Source organism: Globicephala melas, chromosome 1, assembly GCF_963455315.2.
Source record: "Globicephala melas chromosome 1, mGloMel1.2, whole genome shotgun sequence".
Lineage (NCBI taxonomy): Eukaryota > Metazoa > Chordata > Mammalia > Artiodactyla > Delphinidae > Globicephala > Globicephala melas.
In genome coordinates this window covers 142,925,458-142,943,487 of record NC_083314.1, presented here as the reverse complement: position 1 = coordinate 142,943,487, position 18,030 = coordinate 142,925,458, and the positions used below count along the sequence as shown (strand labels likewise).

The 18,030-nt window shown below is 47.5% G+C and overlaps 1 protein-coding gene across 1 annotated transcript; it reads left to right on the top strand.

The window, feature by feature from the left end:
- Positions 1–620: 620 nt before the first annotated feature.
- On the top strand, positions 621–15,650 carry DIO1 (iodothyronine deiodinase 1). Its single transcript, XM_030870206.2, has 4 exons — positions 621–957; positions 8,835–8,978; positions 11,942–12,141; positions 13,943–15,650. The coding sequence occupies exons 1-4, from the start codon at positions 621–623 to the stop codon at positions 14,009–14,011; spliced, it is 750 nt and encodes a 249-aa protein (XP_030726066.1). The 3' UTR covers positions 14,012–15,650.
- The last annotated feature ends 2,380 nt before the right edge of the window (positions 15,651–18,030 follow it).

Sequence of the window (18,030 nt, the reverse complement as noted above, 5' to 3'; positions counted from 1 at the left end):
TTCTGTTTACTTGACCCTTCCCTGCTCTACACTGCACCCTGCCGAGAGCAGAATGTTGTATTTATTACTCTACCCCCAGTGCTAAGTGGAGGCGCAGTTCCAGATTTCCCAGTTCTGTCTACCTGGAGAGCTTCCAGACCCAGATCCTCTGGGAAGGGTTATGCCTCCAGAAACTCTCAACCACCAGCTAGAAGCTGTGAGTGGGAAAAGCATCCTTCAGTAGGAAAGAACAATTGACGTTATTAAAAGACTACTTAACATTAGAACTTACTTATAGCAGAGCCTTTCTAAAGAAACACAGAGTCCCTCTAAGTGTGACCTTTTAAAGTGTTTGTTTTTAAAATTTATCAGAGGGAGAATTTAAGATCTGAAGTTTCCCGGTCCAAGTATCTCTCAAAGGCTAAGGCAAAGAATCAGAAATGATCATTAGAACAGACCTTTAGCACCTGGCTTGGAATTTTCCATTCCACTGACAGGAAGGCAAACACCTTCTGTCCTGGCACCTTCTTCACATCCGGGTTGGCTGCTGCTACCCTGCACCTTTGTTCAGCTCCACCCCTTGTGGCCCGGCGGTTTCTGCTCTGCCCACCAGCCTCAGAGCCAGCTCTGGCTCTGCCACAATGGGGCTGCCCCTGCCAGGGCTGTGGCTGAAGAGGCTCTGGGTGCTCTTTCAGGTGGGCCTGCACGTGGCCATGGGCAAAGTGCTTCTGACACTGTTTCCCAGGAGGGTCAAGCAGAACATCCTGGCCATGAGTGAGAAGACTGGCATGGCCAAGAATCCCCACTTCTCCTATGAAAACTGGATACCCACTTTCTTCAGTGCCCAGTATTTCTGGTTCATCCTGAAGGTCCGTTGGCAGCGACTGGAGGACATGACAGAGCAAGGGGGTCGAGCCCCAAACTGCCCCGTGGTCCGCCTGTCAGGACAGAGGTGCAACATCTGGGACTTCATGCAAGGTCAGGAGGCTGGTCCAAGCTTGAGAGGTGCTTGGATGGGGGTGCTTGATGGGGGTGGGCAGGTGGGTTGGAAAGCCTGAATGCTACTAATCCAGCTGCTTCTTTTTTGGCTTCCTGTCCTCTTCCCACTTCCTGAAACTAGCACCTCTCCTGGGTTCTGTTCTTCTAAGTGGCATCGTCCCCTTCCCAGGCAATCAAACCGCAAACCATCCACACTGGCTGTCAGCTCCTTCAGCACCTCTCTTACTGCACAGTCACTCTGCCTGGGATGCTCTTCACTGCCGCCCCAGCCTACCCCCCACCCCACACCTGGTCCACTCTTGCCCAGTGACACTTCCTGAGACAAGCCAACCCCCGGTCCCCTGGCCTACTCCCTCTTCTATGCTTAACATCCTAAACTTTTCTTTATCACATCCATTGTGGTTTGTAATTATGGGTGGGTATTTGATGAATGTCTGTCTCCTTCACTAGCCTGCAAGCTCTGTGCAGGTGGAGGTCATGCCTCTAACTCACTATTGGGTCCCCCTGGCTGCTGCTGGCTCATGGTAGTTGCTCAGTAAATATCTGTTGAAGATTCTCTCTCTCTCTCTCTCTCTCTCTTCCAGGCAAACCAGCTCTATTTGGGTTCTTAAAGGCCTCTCTGGTCAGGTTTCCCTTTTTGTTCTTCCTCCTCCCCGTCTTGCCATCTCTTCCCACCGAACTTGTGGATGGCTGCCAGCTTCCCCTTCCACAAGCACATTCCTGGATGACTGGTGCCCCAGCTCACCAACCTTCAGCAGCCCCCATCTGCATTTGGGATGAAACCCAGGCTCAGCCTTTTGCTGAAGGTCCTTCCTGATCTGACTCCAGCTTTTCTTCCCGACTTCACCTGCAGGCTTCCCCTCAGGCCCACTGCCTCCAGATGAACTGCTGGTTCTTTACATCCCTTGTGCTTTCCCTTCTCTTTGCCTTTGCTGGTGGTGTTGGCCCTTCCCCTCTGTCACCAGCATTCCTCATCGTCAGGGTCCTGCTCTCATGCCTCTCCCTGTGAAGCCAGCTCAGATCCCTTCACTGAGGCCTGCTCTCCCTCCCTTCTGAACTCATGGATCTCTGCCTGCATCTCTCCTGGACATTGATCCTTCCTACCCAGCACCCGGCTACCGAAGCTCAAGTGTCATCCTTACGCCCAGTGGGGAGGCTTGGGACGGGGCTGTGTCTGATTCATCTCTGAATTCTCAGGGTATAGACACAGCAGAGTAGAGAAGGCCCCTGAGGCAGCTGGCTAATCTAGTGATTTTCAAAGCATGTTTTTTGGAACCCAAATCCCACACATGTGCTTTACTACATAGAGTTCCCTGGTCAAAATAGTTTGGGAAACACTGCATACTATACTCTCCTCCCGGAAGTTCATCGCGCACATGAACATATAAAAGGCTCCAAGACACCCTGAAGCTTAAAAACAAACAAAGCTTGAAAAAACTTTAACACGGCACTGACCAATTTTCCTAACATACACATACAACTCCCCACTCTCCACCAGAGGAAAATCTTATCATCATCATATTGGTTCCAAAGAACAACCTCTGGGAAAGGCTGACCTGATCCAATGTTTTCATTTTAAAACGGAAATGGAGGAAACTGAGAGCAAAGGTTACAGGGCCAGTGAGAGACCAAGTCAGACCCAGAATCAGGGCTTCTTCACCCTGTTTTTTCAATACACCTCAACAGACATTTGTGAGCGTTCCCTATGAGCCAGACCCTCAGCTAGATGCCAGGGACTCAGAGCTAGGAAAGAGCTTGCTGTTTTGCTTGAGGAACGTATGGTTCCATGGAACAGACAGATGTAATAAACAAATCCGTACAGTTCCGTGAGGCGGGCAGACAAAGGTATGAACTTTGCCTGCAGGGCTTGGAAGATTTCCTGGAGGAAGTGGCTTTGGAGTTAGGCCTTGAAGAATGAGTAAGATTTTTATAGCTTGAAAAGAGTGTTGCAATCAGACGGAAGGGGAAGAGTTTTTTGCTGATGACTTTAAACCATTGTGCTGAAATGACCTCTATTTATTCAATAAACATTCACTAAGTGACCACTGATAATAAGAGCAATGAGAGTAATAGCTAATCTTTACTGTGCGTCTACCTCGTGCCAAGCGCTGTGATAGAACCAGGCCAATTTGCTGACTTTTGACGGTCTAGTGATCAGTTCCATGAAAGCCAACTTGCCTCACGGCCAATTCACAGCATTCACTTGCTTATTTTAACTGTTTACCTTCCAGTGAGCCAGTGTATGTTTTGTTTTTTTCCAGTGTACGTTTTAAAGACTGTTCTATTTGTCTCTGCTCCTTGCTGCTACACCTGAAACTGAAGATGGAGAGAGAAGGAGTCTGAGAGACAAAAGAAAACTCTATTTATAAAATAGAGTTGGCTTTCAGCACATTGGCCCAGAGTCCCCTGAAATAATAGATACTGACAACACAGAAATCAACACAACTGGAAGATCTCGTGACTCACAGAGGGAGATGATGGAGCGGGAGAGGGGACCCAGCAGTCCTGGGAGGAGTCAGGTGGGGTAGGAAGGTGGCCAGGGGAAGTTTTCCTGGAGAAGAGGATGGTGAGCTGATGGTCTAGGGACCGAAGCCTTGAGGTAGGTGAGGAAGAGGAGAGTGGTGACCAGAGCCACGCAGAGGGGAGGAGCAGCAGAGGTCTGATATGTGGAGGGGCTTCAGTCAGTTTGGCAGAAGTGGGGTGTGGGAGGTATGAAGGGGTGAAGAATGAGGCTGGAGACATCATCAGGGATCAGAGCTTGTGGGGCCTCATGCGTCTTAGCAAAGAGGGTATCCTTTATCCTGTATTGGTGGGTTCTAGAAAGATTTTCAAGCAGGAAGTTAACATGATCAGTCCTGCTTATTAGAAAGACATCTGTATGTGTTTTGGAAACCCACCAGTTCACTAAAAAGCTCTGTTGTATGCTTTAGGTATAAATGTGAACTCATTTGAGAGCCACAGACTGGAAAGTCTGGAAAACTCTTTACAGATAATCTAAAGCAACCTTTACATTTTTCAGATACAAAGGCCCAGGAAGGTAAAGGACTTGCTCAGAGTCACACAGAGAGTTCTTGTAGAGTGAGAACCAGACTTGAGCCTTAGGACTCTCAGCTAGTGTACATTCTGTTGTTGGAGAAAACAACAGAGGCTCAGAGAAATTCCCAGCCACCTCTTATCCTCTGCATGTATGTGCCCACACAAGACATACACACACTCTCAGACACACATGTACCGCAAAACATTAACTGGCACGTTGGGGTAGAAGGCAAGTCCGGATGATTTCTTTTCTTGGAACCTAGCAGCTAATCTGAAACAGGATTTATTTCACCCCCCATTTAAAATCTTCTAGAATCTCTCCAGGTATACTTATGAAGGGTCAACTATAAACTAGCTTTCTCTGCTGAGAGAGCCTGGCGTAGAGAGTTGATTTACTGGCTTGGGGGTCAACCAGTAAGCTAACCAATGGTGGGTTCGAGTCTAGTGCCACCACAGAGCCGTTTTCCCACTTATGCAAACAAACTGGACTTGCCAGTCTTGCCTGATGTTCTTGAACTGGTGTCCTCTGCACTGCGGCCTGTGGACATGGGCAGGCTGCCAGCCCCCGGTACAGCCACCCACTTGCGCCCATCCTTCCTCTCTCTGCTAGCAGGAAAGCAGGGAACTAAGTTTAAACTTTGCCCTCACTACTGGTCATTGCACCCAGACACACTATAAATAATTAAACAAATGGCTCTGCTTCTTCCAGTGTCCTAACCAGTGGATGGTGAATTTTTTTTATCCAATTGAGAACAAAATTCCAGACAGCTCACGTTTTGCACAGGTCCTGACCTTAAATCTCCTCTGTTCTTATCTGAAGGGTGACTCCCTGGGGTCACTGGAGGCCAGTGGCTGGCCACTTGGCCATGACTGGCCTCTGAGCCTCTCCTGCTATGACCTGGGCAAACCCTGCACATGGGTGAGGATGCGACCAATGGAGGCCCTCTCAATGCCTCCTAGGGCCTTCTATGAGGAAATCTGTGAGACAAGGACGAGGAGAACTTTGTATCTCCAGAGAAACTGGCCTGCTTCCTCCTCAGGTACTGAAAAATGAGGAATATATAAGTAATCATGTTTCTCCTTTTCCTTGGCCACATGGAAACTCGGAGTCAAATATTAGCTCAGTTATAATGAATGCATGAGACCTGTTCTGTGCCTCTCAGAGCACCATGGTTTTTTTACATTTTTATTTGATATTTTATTATCATATGTATAAATAAATAATTTTATTTATTATATGTATAAGCTGCTTCAAATCCTTTGCAGAATGAGGTGAGGGAATAACTAACCCAATAAACCACAAGTGAGTTAAGATGCCCTCTACTCCCCATCCATCAACAAGTCCTGTCAGTTCTACCTTTTCCCCTTCCCCACTGCACACAGACTAGCCCAGACTCCCATTATTTCTCATGTGGATTCCACCAACCCCCCCCAACTGCCTCCATTCTCACCCTCAGTCGTTTTGCCACTGAGCAACCAGAGTGATCTTCAAGCGTAAGCTGCCCACTTTTCACCTCACAGCCTACTGTAGCAGTCAGAGTTCTGCCTTGCAAGCAACAGAAACTCACTCTGATTTTCTTAGTCATACACATTTACACACGTACAAAGTGTATTTGAAAGATGCTGCAGGCTCCCCAGAATCAACCACAGCTGGAGCACTGGGCCTGGACCATCTTTTAGCATCAGCAGTTGGGCCTGGAAGCTGCTGTCACTGTGATTGCCATGGGAATTCGTCACCACTATAGGACTCCACCATCCCTGACGGGGCGCTACCACTGGGCCGTGGAAGAATTCTACCATCTCAGTAACTCCAGAATCAAAGAGCTATGTGAGAGAGTCCAATCAGCCTGGGTCACTGCCTGTGCCCTGGCTGCTGGGAGCGAGAATGGACCTGGCCCCCCTGCCTTCTACAGAGCAAGGCTGGGCGCGCTCCCCCCATTAATAGTGCACAAAATATAAATTCCAAGGAGGAAGGAGGGCTAGAGACTGAGCAGCCAAAATTGCAACAAATATCCAGCATCCTTACTTTATCTCCATGATGTCCCCTTGTACCTGGAAGAAAATCCAGCTGCTATACAAGGCATAGGAGAGCTTGCCTGCTTTGGCCCATACCTACCTCTCCAGTCACGTCTCTCATTGCCCCTGGCCTGGTTCCAGTCACAGTGGCCTTGCAGGTCCTTGAATACACAAGCTCTGTTCTTCTTTGGGCCATTGGACATGGAGCCCCTTTGCCTGGAATGCTCTTCTCCTGCCTTTGCCCATATGTAGCTGGCTCTTTCCTGTTTCTCAGGATACATGGCATCTCCTCAGAGGCCTCCCCTGACCCACCTGTCTTCAAGGAGGTCACTCCTTTAGAGTCTCTTTTGTGTCACTTATCACAACTTGAAATTACTTCATTGATGCTTTTGCTTGCTTCCTGCCTGTCTCCCCATTAAACAGAACCCCAACTGCATGCAGGCAGAGACCTGCTGCTCTCGCTCTCTGCTGAACCCCCAGTGTGCGGCAGAGAACCTTGCGCATTATGAGCGCTGAGTAAATGCTTGTAATGGAATGAGAGTGTGCTTGATGTTGGGGACATGAAGAAGAATGAGGGACAGGCCCTACCCTCAGGTGCAATGAGTAGCCTGGGGGATACAGACACAAACCGGCCATGTGACACTGCGGGACCTGCCATGCTTTAATAGGTGCACGGTAAGGGTTCAGCGATGTCAGCTTTGGTCATAAGTAGCCACAGGGTGCTAGCAGCTCCCTAGAGTTACCCCCAGTCTAGACTGGGGGAGTTACAGAAGACTCCCACCAGGGCTGACTTCATGGGCGCGGGACTAATGAATCATACAGGGTGCCATGTTCAGAAGGGCCCTGAGCTTGGGCTGAATGCTCTGCAGTAGCTGTCCTGAAATTCTTAATAGCTTTATCTTTTTTTTTTAATGTATTTATTTATTATTTTTTTATTCTTTATTTTTGGCTGTGTTGGGTCTTTGTTGCTGCGTGCTGGCTTTCTCTAGTTGCAGCGAGCGGGGGCTACTCTTTGTTGCGGTGCACAGGCTTCTCATTGCAGTGGCTTCTCTTGTTGCGGCATGCAGGCTCAGTAGTTGTGGCTCACGAGCTTTAGAGCACAGGCTCAATAGTTGTGGCGCACGGGCTTAGTTGCTCCGTGGCATGTGGGATCTTCCCGGACCAGGGTTCAAACCCGTGTCCCCTGCATTGGAAGGCAGATTCTTAACCACTGCGCCACCAGGGAAGTCCAATAGCTTTATCTTTAATTTGCATTTTGTAAGAGAAGACTTTTCCACAATGGAACATGCCCTGGACACTTGGAGCCTTGGCTCACACAGGCTCCTGCTTCCCACAGCCTCCCTGCCCCCAACACGTTCTCTAAGGCCCACTCCTCCGCTCCCAGTGCCCCAGCCTATCCAGCCTCATTCCTGCTCCCACCCAGTGACTGCTACCACCTTCTGGCCCCAGAGGGGGCCTGGACCAAGGTATGGGAAAGGTTAGGGTCAGGTGTGGGCATCCCACCGCATCTCATACTAGGGCGTGGAGGTGGTCATCCCTAGCCTGGGCTGACAGCGCCATGAAGCAACTTGGCAAGTGACTGGGGGTGACTTGGCGGGAGAAGTTTTTGCCCCCTCTCCCCTCATCAAGGTACCTAGCATGTCCCTGCATGGAGGTTGCAATAGTCTGTGGGTTGGGGTGATGGCAGGTAGGAAAATGATATGTCTGGCTCAGTTTCTGTGCTCCTGGCTGGGGCATGGTGTATTGGTCTGGTGGCTGGAGGGAAAGGAAAGCTGGTAGCCAGCAGCCACAAGCACACATACACACGTGCACAGAGTTTGGGGGCTCCTGGGTGACTGTGAGAGTCTGCATTCGCCCTATGAATATCCCTGTGTCCAGGGGAGCATGACATTAAACAGCAACTGAAAAGCAGCATGCCAGGGCAAGAGAGATACTGCACAATAAAACTTTATATTTTAATGTATTTAACGGCATTTTCTCCCACTTTTTGAACAAGGGACTCTGCATTTTCATTTTGCCCTGGCCCAGCCCATTATGTGGCCAGTCCCCACGCTTCACTCCCCTTTGTGGAGTCTCCTCCATGGCTCCCCACTTCACAGGGAGGAGATGAGAGCTAAGAACATAAGAGCTTACATTTATTGAGCACCTACTATGGGCAGGCACCATTTTAAGCCCTTTTCTGTTTTAACTTATTTAATCCTTAGAACAATCCTATAAGGTAAGCTGATTTACCTGTGGAGTCAGCGCTGCTCAGTCTTTAAAGTGCGCTTAAGTCACCTGGTGATCTTATAAAGATGCAGAACAATCCTGTAAGGTAAGTATTATGTCCATTTGTGGGTGAGGAAACTGAGGTGCTTTGAATGGAAAGAGCACCAAATTGAGAATCTAGAAGCCACAATGTTAATTCCATCATTGACCTGCTGTGTGACATGGAGCCAGGCTATAAACCAGGGGAAAAAAATCACCCACCTTGTAGTATACCGATTACATCAATGAGAGAATAGATGTGTGCCTGCCTTCTAAACCGCATGAAAGGGACTCTCCTTGTCCTTATTTTAATTACCACCCAGTGAGCGCAGGTGGTCTGCTGAGACCACCTGATAGAATCCCCTCATTTTGGAGTGGAGTAAACTGGCTCCAGCTTCTGCTAAATCACGCGCTCCAGGCTTCCATCCCGCACTGTGCCCTGGCTCCATCTTAGAGAGGAAATAAAGGTAATAGAATGAAAGCGGGAGTGAAGATGGTGCTTGCAAAAGAAATGCTGTGTGTCGATTATTGGGTGATCGTGATTCTATTTGTTTCAGGCAACAGGCCACTGGTGCTGAATTTTGGAAGTTGCACCTGACCTTCATTTATTTTCAAGTTTGACCAATTCAAGAGACTTATTGAAGATTTTAGTTCCATAGCAGATTTTCTCATCATTTACATTGAAGAAGCACACGCATCAGGTAAAAAAGAAAGATTGCCTGCCTCCACCTCTTCCCTCTCTCTCTCCCCCCTTTGCTCAAGGTTGGGGGTAGGGAGAAGAGGAGGAGAGAGAGAAAGAGCCGCTATTTGTTGAGGACCTACCATCTCCCAGTCCCTGCTAGGTTTACCCACCACTCGCTAACTCCACAGTCTGTGCTCTCAACTAGGCACACAGAGCAGAAAACCTGGAGCGACAGGTCTAGCTGGGAGAGCATCTAACATTCTGAATGGATAAATAGGGAAACCAAGGGAGAGGAGCTAATATGAGCACAGTCACAAGGAATTTAGACCTGAAATGTCACAAGTGAAATGGCGGCTCTATAGCAACCTGTGAAATCCATTCCAAGCCTCTCCAAGCTCAAAGGGACTTTGTGGTTCATCTCAGACAGTGGTTCCCAAGCGTCAGTGAGCACCAGAAGCGCCTGGAGGGCTTGTTAAAGCAGACTTCCGGACCCCACCCCAGAGTCTGAGTTAGATCTGGGGTGGGGCCTGGGAATTTCCATTTCTAACCAGCTCCGGGTGACACTGAAGCTGCGGACTGGGGACCACAGTTTGAGGACCACTGCTCTGGGCCAGCTTCTACCTGGGGCTGGGATCCTTTCTTCAGCCCCTCATAGGTGATGACTCATCTTCATTACCTCATGGGAAATCTTGTTCCTTTGCTGCACAGCTCTGTTTGTGAGAAAGTCCTTCCTTACGATGGGCAGACATGTCCCTTCCTGAAACTTCTACAGCTTGGTCTAAGCCCCTTGAACTTTATAAGATGGTCAGACACATCCCTGTCTCCCTGATTTTCATGGGGACTGAACACATGAGTTTGGCCCAAGTCTCAAACCCAGAGATTGGAGAAGGCAAGAAGGCTCATGTGGCTGAGGGGGACGAGTCATTTACTCACCCATCTCCCCACAAGATGAGAGGCTGTTTTGATCATCTGCCACCCAGCACCTGGCACAGTACATGTCACAGAGTCAGTGCTCAGTAATAGTTGGGTGAATAAGTGAGCATTTAGGCCAGTATTAGCCTTGCTGGCTTATCCACGTGTTGTAAGTGTAGAGATTGCTATTGATTAGTTTTCAGCAAAGCTGGTCCAGCAGCCCTTTCCCCAGCGTGGTCCTTAGATCCCTCATGTCTGATCCAACTGGGTTGCTTGTTGAAAATGCATATTTCAGGGCCCCACCCTAGGCCCACTGCATATTAATTCCTATGCACCCAGAGGTTGGAGAACTGCTTTCACCCTAACACTGTGTTCATTTAGCAGCCCATTTCTATCCTCATGTAAGGCTTTGGGGCAACTTAAAATATTAGCATAGGGTAACAGGTACATGGAGATTCATTAAACTGTTCTCTCTACTTTTATGTATATTTGAACGTTTCCAAAATAAAATTCAAAACAAACAGCATAGGTATCAGGAGAGCAAAGGCAAGCACAATGTGCCTCTTTGTTAAATACGCTTTGGGAGAGCAGCTGCTGTCAAGTAAAGAAAGAGAACCTGGGCACCTACAGGTGTCTGTGGTCTCCACCGTTGAGAAGAGGCGATGCCTTGATGTTCTCATAGCTGATGGCCAAAGCGCTGCTGAAGCTGATTTACCTGTGGGGTCAGCGCTGCTCAGTCTTTAAAGTGCACTTAAGTCACCTGGTGATCTTATAAAGATGCAGATTCTGGCCCGGTGGGGCTGCGGAGGGGCCTGAGACTTGGCATTTTTACACAGCTCCCCAGGTGGTGCTGAGGCTGCTAGCGCAGGGACCACACTTGGAGTAATAAGGTGGTAGAGGATCCCGCTTTGATCTCTAAAAGTACACATTGCAACAAAAGGGGTTGGATCCTCCCAGAAATTGTTTCTGGTCCTGATACCTGTCTCCTCCCCCATTCTCCTGGAATCAGACTAGCAGGTTTAACCCTTTCCTGGACCCAGGGCTGTCCACCTCAAGCCACTGAGAAATTTCTCCTGAAAGCTGGGTTTCCTAGGGGAAAGGTACTAAGCAGAGAGGACTCAGAAGCATGGAGCAGGTGGGGCCAGTTCTGCTGATGGACTTCAGCAACTTATATTACCCTGGGAGGCAACTATTAGTATAAATGCAAGCCACGTGGCTTCTGAAAGAACCTTCTACCCAAGTAGAAGGGCAAGGCCAGTAGCAGTTTATGGTTATTTTTTCAACCTGTGGGCCCATTAGCTAATGAGTACCCTCTCTTTAAGTAGGCAGATGGGCACTTCGCAAATGAGGCCAATTGAAAATCCCCTTCCATTTAAAGTGAAGCAGCTTAAATGGGTTTGGTTTGGGGGTGGGGGTGGGGCATCTCCAGAGCAAAGTAGTAGAATACCTGCAGTATAGAATGAAAACTGCAAAAAAAAAAAAAAAAGAAAACCAGCTTCTTTCCCACCCGTCTGCTATTTGGGGGCAGTGAGGCAAAACAAACCAATATCTTTCAAGCATCTACTGTGAACCAGGCAGAGTACTGGGAATTCTGCAATGTTCTCTCATGTAAGCCTCACAGCCACCTGCAATGTAGGTTCTGTTAATCCCATTTAACAGATGGGAAAACTGAGAATTTAAAGAGCTCGCCCAATATCACACAGCTGGGTGTGTCAGGGAAGGCTTCCTGGAGGAGATGGTGTTACAGCAGTGGTTCTCAACTGAGGGTTATATTTGTCCCGCAAGGGATATTTGATAATGTATGAGACATTTTTGGTTGTCACGAATTGAAGGCAGGGGGACGCTACTGACATCTAGTGAGTAGAGGCCAGAGATGATGCTCAGTGCCTTACAACACACAGGACAGCCCCCGTATCAAAGAATTATCTAGCCCAAGTTGTCAATAGTGCCAAAGTGGAGAAGTCCTCCATCTGCAACCCTCAGTTAAAAGTGTGTGTGGCGGGGGTGTATTTGGCCGGCAGGAAGTAGGTGCCATGCCTGTGGGGCTGCTGTCCGGCCTTTCTCTTACAGATGGCTGGGCTTTTAAGAACAACGTGGATATCAAGAATCACCAGCATCTCCAGGACCGCCTGCGGGCAGCCCGCCTGCTGCTGGACAGGAGCCCCCAGTGCCCCGTTGTGGTGGACACAATGAAGAACCAGAGCAGTCAGCTCTACGCAGCGCTGCCTGAGAGGCTGTACGTGCTCCAGGACGGCAGGATCCTGTACAAGGTGGTGACCGGGGGCAGGGCGCCAGGGAGGGCGAGGACAAAGACAGGACTTTGTATCAACGCTCAGAGAAGGAAACTGCCTTGCCCAAGGCCACACTGCACAGGCTCTGATTTCAATTCCAAATCCTCTGGGATGGGATAGGAGTGGCAGGGTTTGAAGCTGCTAATCCCTGAGACAGGTCTGAACGTGGAAGGGGGTGTAGAGGCCAGAAGAGAACCAACTCTGCAGTTAGGAGCTGGAAATGCTGAAGCAGGAATTCAAGACAGGCATTACGTCCAGGCTTCTTTTCTGGTGATTGTGTCACCACCCTTCAGTGCTTCCAGCCTGGCGAGGGTGAGGGGAGTAAGCATAGCCTCCAACCCTGTGGGCACTGGTAGCCTCCCCTGAGAGGATGGAAATTAAGTTTTATAGCTGCTGAAGGGATTCAAGCCTTGGCAAGCACATGCAGCCCAGTCACGTGGATGCTCCTCTGCCCTTTGCAATGGAAGTGCCCCCGATTCTCCATTCACACCCTTCGCGATCATGCCGCAGTGCAACTGTTTTCACTCACCATGTTCACGTGGTCGGACAGGCCCTACTCACACGGGTGAAACAAGCAACAACCTGCAGATGAATCCTCAGGGTGCTAAGGGTCACAGCATGAGGATTCAGGTCCTTCTTCCTTTCCTCTCTCCTGTGACATGGTAGTAAAGTGGCACGATTGAGGCAAGCTAGGTACCGAGTCCCTACCCTGGAAAGCGCTGTAAACACAAACACAAATTTAAAATGGCCCACATCTTACTTCAAGGTGCTCACAGTTGAGGTGATAAGGAAGACACAAATAGAACGTTAACTTGGCCCGAGTGCTGTGAGACTCCAGAACAGGGATCAGCAAAGCTTTTCTGTAAAGGGTCAGATAGTAAATATTTTCAACTTTGTGGGCCAAATAATCCCTGTCGACATGGTTCAGTTCTGCTGTTATAGCACAAAACCAGCACAGACAATATGTAAATGAAAGGGTGTGAGACATCAGGACAGATTTAGCTCTCAGACTATAAATTTTCTGAATGTCGGGGAAAGGTAGGCCTTTCAGAGGAGGTGACAACTGAAGCCAGCCACGTGAACATGGTGAGTGAAAACCATTGCAAATATAGGGGAGAGGGTGGGGAGAGGCACTGAGACACATTAGGGAAGGGTGTGAATGGAGAATCAGGGACACTTCTGTTACAAAGGGTTCATTCTGGACCAAGGAGTTTGGCCTACATCTTAGGGCAAAAGAGAGCCACTGAAGAGTTTTGAGCAGGGGAGAGGCACAATCAGATCGGTACTTTAGAAAGATCATGGCCTATTGGGTGAAGAATGGACTGGAGAGAGCAGGGGCTGAGGACTGGGGGTGGGGGGAGGTGTGGCAGCTGCCCAAACAGAAGATGAAGAGGGCTGAACTGGGGCTGTGGGACTGGAGAGGCAGAGGTAGTTTGATGCAGAGTGGGCAGAACTTGATGAGAGGTGGAGAAGTAGATAAGGCTGGTCTGAAGGTCTGACTGTGGAAGAGGAGCTTATTTGTATAGACCCCTTTTCTCCTTTTAAAACTATTCACTTTACCTGCTCTGGTTTTCCTCCTGCTTCTCTGTCCAGTCTTCCCATTAAGTGTTGGTGCCACTCCACACGGGTGATCTCAACCACCTCATGGGTGCCTGCCTTGACTATACCATCCTGATGACTCCCACATGTATATCATCAGTCCAGATTTCTCAGTTAAGCTCCAGACCTACATATTCCTGCAAGGTGGAAATCTGGAAATGCTGACTCATTTTTCTTGCAGGGTAAACCTGGCCCTTGGAACTACCGTCCAGAAGAAGTTCGTGCTGTTCTGGAAAAGCTCCACAGTTAATCTGGACAGATCCCCCAGTTCTAGGTGCTCAACAAGAGGTCTTCTCAAGGCTTGGCTTGCCCCCCATCCCAGCTGACATTTACCTCTTGACCTGTGTCCCCAGCGGAATCACTAGCCCAGATTTTTCTTATCCAAGCAAACAACTGTTACAATGAGAAAATGAAGCTGCAAGTGAGCTGAGTGTTAAAGAAGGTACAACTCCACACTGCCCCCACCGTGGAGACCTTGTTCATTGCACAACGCCTCAGCGTGAGAGCAGGCGCACTCCCTGGGCTTCCTTCTGAACATCCAGCCACTCCACTATGGCATTCCTTAAATGAAGTAACTTCATTTTACCAAATTTGCCATTTATGGAATTGATAATTTAATAACTAGATTGGTTTTTAGAACTAAGCATGGGGATAACTCCAGGTGTTTAGAGAGAGATGAGGAATTTAAAGAGAAAGGAGTAGGAATGGGAGCAGACAGTACAAATGGAAACGCTTCCCTTGCCAAAAGATTTAAACCAGAAAGTGGTGGGGGTGATGAGAGGTGAGTTTCCCTGGTAATATGTCTTCAATTCTACTGTAGAAGAGGCGGGTACTCACTTTACCATCTTTGAATATATTTCATAGAAGTCTGGCTCTCCATACCCGGGAATCTTCTACTATCTTCACTCACCAAGAGCCACTTGTGGGGAGGACTGGCTTCCTAAAAACATTATAACCTTGACCAAACTAGACCACAGGCAATACAGAGCTGTCATTCAGTTATGCAGAAGCTCATATCTGAAATTCTGCTTCTCTGATTTCTTCGCAAGTCTCCTAATGGTCATTTGTGTTAGATTACATCAGACTAATGAATAACCATTGGTATTGATCTGTTTTAACTCTGCCTCTTTTCATATTTGTTTATGATGGCCACAGCCTAAAGTACACACAGCTGTGACTTGATTTGAAAGAAAATGTTTTAAGATGCAGCAAGCTAATACAGAATGATTAAAAAATATCAGGCTAGTTCAGATGGCTTCAGTGCGATATTTACACTGTCTTTTCTAATGTGTGTCAGCTTGTTCTAGCTTTTATTATAGACCAATGTAATCTGATTAGAAAAAATAACATATGTTGGAAGGCCCTCCTTTAGAGGGAAGAACACTCAGTCTCTATGTGTTACCTGTCTAACATGGTTTTGTCTTGTGAGCTCCTTGCCAGAGAACATCCATGTGGGAGTCATATTACGTTCACATGACATAACAGAATGGACTTGGGAAGCATTTTTTCTAACATGAAAACACATTCTCCTTGGCTCTGCCTTAGTTGCCACATGTTATTATTAATGTCGTTATTTTACTTTTTAAAAAATAGTTGTTAATCATCTATCAGGCACAGGCACTTTCAGATACGTAGTCTTATTTAATATCTCTGTATATTGCAAAGAGGAGATTATTAGCCCCGTTTTAGAGATGAGGAAACCAAGGCTCAGAGTTAAGTAACTTGTGGAAGGTCTCAGAACCAGTAAGTAACAAGCTGAGATTCAAACCCCATCTCTAACTTCAAACCAGAGTCCTAGCTGTGCTCCCTGCTGGCTGTGTGACTTTGGTTAAGCTGCTTTTGTATCTTGAACTATTACAAAACAGGGTATCAATAGGGCCTACCCCACAGAGGACTCATAAATAAAGCACTCAGAACTGTGCCTGACTTGGAGAAAATGCCATCGAAGTGTTGGCTCTTATGGTTACCATCATTATTGTTCCACAACTGCCTCCTTGGGCCCCCTTCAATTCACGTCTATAAGTGCATAGAAATATCCCGGTTTTAAACAAATAGTAGCTGGAACTGAGGAGTTTTCAGAAAGCTAAAATAGATCCCAAACATTCCAATTCAATTCTCTTCAATGTAATGCTTCAGACATTAATTGAGCACTGATTCTTTTCTGGGTGCTGAGTGATGATGCAAAGATGACAAAGTCCAGCTTTGGTCCTCCAGCAGCTTAACCTCCTAGGGCAGGGGGGATGGGGGTGGACATGCACTGCAATAACCATAATTCAAGCTGGACTATGATGGGTTAGAGTGAAGACTAAAGCTCAGAGAGCACAGAGGAGAGAGCAGCCCTTCTGAGCTAGGTGCGTCTAGGAAAGCTTTGTGGGGGTGGGAGCCTCTGGGCTTGGCCTTCTAGAATCCCTAGGACTTCTATAATCTGGGATGGGAGCCTGAAGAGTATGGGAAGGGAGAAGAGCATTCAAGTGGGCTAAACAGCATGGGCAAAGGTGGGAAAACAACCTGCCCAGGAGACTGCAAGAGGTTTGAATTCAGTTCTAATTCATGATCAAGAAAGGGCTTTTCTATTTGAAGGTGACCTCTCTGGGTCTGGATAACAAGAATGATCTTGTTATCCAGAGGAAGTAAAAGAAGCTTGTTAAAATGTCTTGTCCCACTCTGAGTACAGTTTGCATTCAGAACTTCAACTGATTTGAAGAATCTTCTTCAAAATACCATGCCGGTCTGCTTTCAGTGGGAGGGTTTACGTTTTTAGTTCACTTGTTCTCTAAGGGTGATGACCTTTGTGGTACCTGGCTTTATGTGGGACTCTGAGCCTATACCCCATTCTAGCTGATGCAAGACATTGCCTTATGTGCCTGGCAGGAGGCCCAGGAAACTCAGGCTCTGACTCTCAGAAATTGGCAGATGCCCTCGGAGTGGCCCAGTGACTTTAATGCTTGTTCAACTCCCCAGAGTCAGGCTCTCAACTGGTTCCTGGCCACAGAAAACTTTATTTCTGCTAAGTTCAGCCATTAACTTCAAAAGGTGTATTAAAATATTTTATCCAGCATTGTTAGATGTTCGATTCCAGGATATCCAATTGGCCATATAGATTACATCATTGAAAGTCTCAAGTATGCAGTTTTTTGAAGAAGGGCTCGTGGATCCTGTATTCCCTGAAGTCTTACATGCTTCTAATGACCAGCTGTTGTCCTTAAGCCTGAAGGATATCTGGCTGGGTTTCAGATTCTTATGTTTCAGTCTCGACCTCAGAGATCTGTGGACATTGTTCCACTGTTGTCTAGCTGTCATGAGAGGAAAAGTCTGCGGCCAGCCTCATTTATTTCCCCTGGCACTTACTTGCTTTTATTCTGCCTGGAAACTTGTCAGATTCTTTCTTCATATTTGAAGTTCAGTAACTTCACCAAGACGTAGTCTAGTGTTGGTTGTTCTATGTCACAATTTACTGCTGTGGTCTGAATGTTTGTGTCCCCTCAGAATTCATATGCTAAATCTTAAAGCCCAGTGTGATAGTGTCAGGAGGTGGGGCCTTTGGGAGGTGATTAGGTCATGAGGGTGGAGTCTTCATGAATGGGATTAGAGCTGGCTTGCCCTCTTCCACCATCTGAGGATACAAGAAGTCTGTAACCCTGTAAAAGGGCCCGCACCTGACCTTGCTGACACCCTGATCTCAGATTTCCAGCCGTCAGAACTATAGGAAATGTTTCTGTCATCTATAGGCCACCCAGTCTATGTTATTTTTGTTATAGTAGACCTAAAGGACTAAGGTAAATACAATATCCTCTTTTGATCTTAAGATTTCTTTTTTTTTTTTTAAATTTCAAGGACATTTTTTGTTGCCTTGAACATCTTCTCTGTTGCTTTTGTTCTATTATCTTACTCACGGACTATAATTATGGGTATGTTGTATCCTTTTTTCTTCCATAACTATTATCTTCTCCATAACTTTTAAAATTTTTGTTCTTTTCGATTCCATGTTGTGATTTTTCTCAAAATTTTTCCTCTGATCCTGATTCTTCTTAAGTTGGGTTTGTTATTGTTCCAGATACGGCTTGTTGGTTCTCACTCTTTCCTACTCTTCCACACTCTCCTCTGGGTTTCAGGAGGTAGAAGCCTGAACACTGCATTCTGGTTAGGTTCTGCCAATGCAAAGCACTGGTGGAGATCGAAGGTGGGCAGAAGGCAGAAGTCATTTTCTCCATCTCTGGCTGCAGGGATTGCAGGAGACTGTGCATGGTAGCTGCTTTAGGATCACCAGCC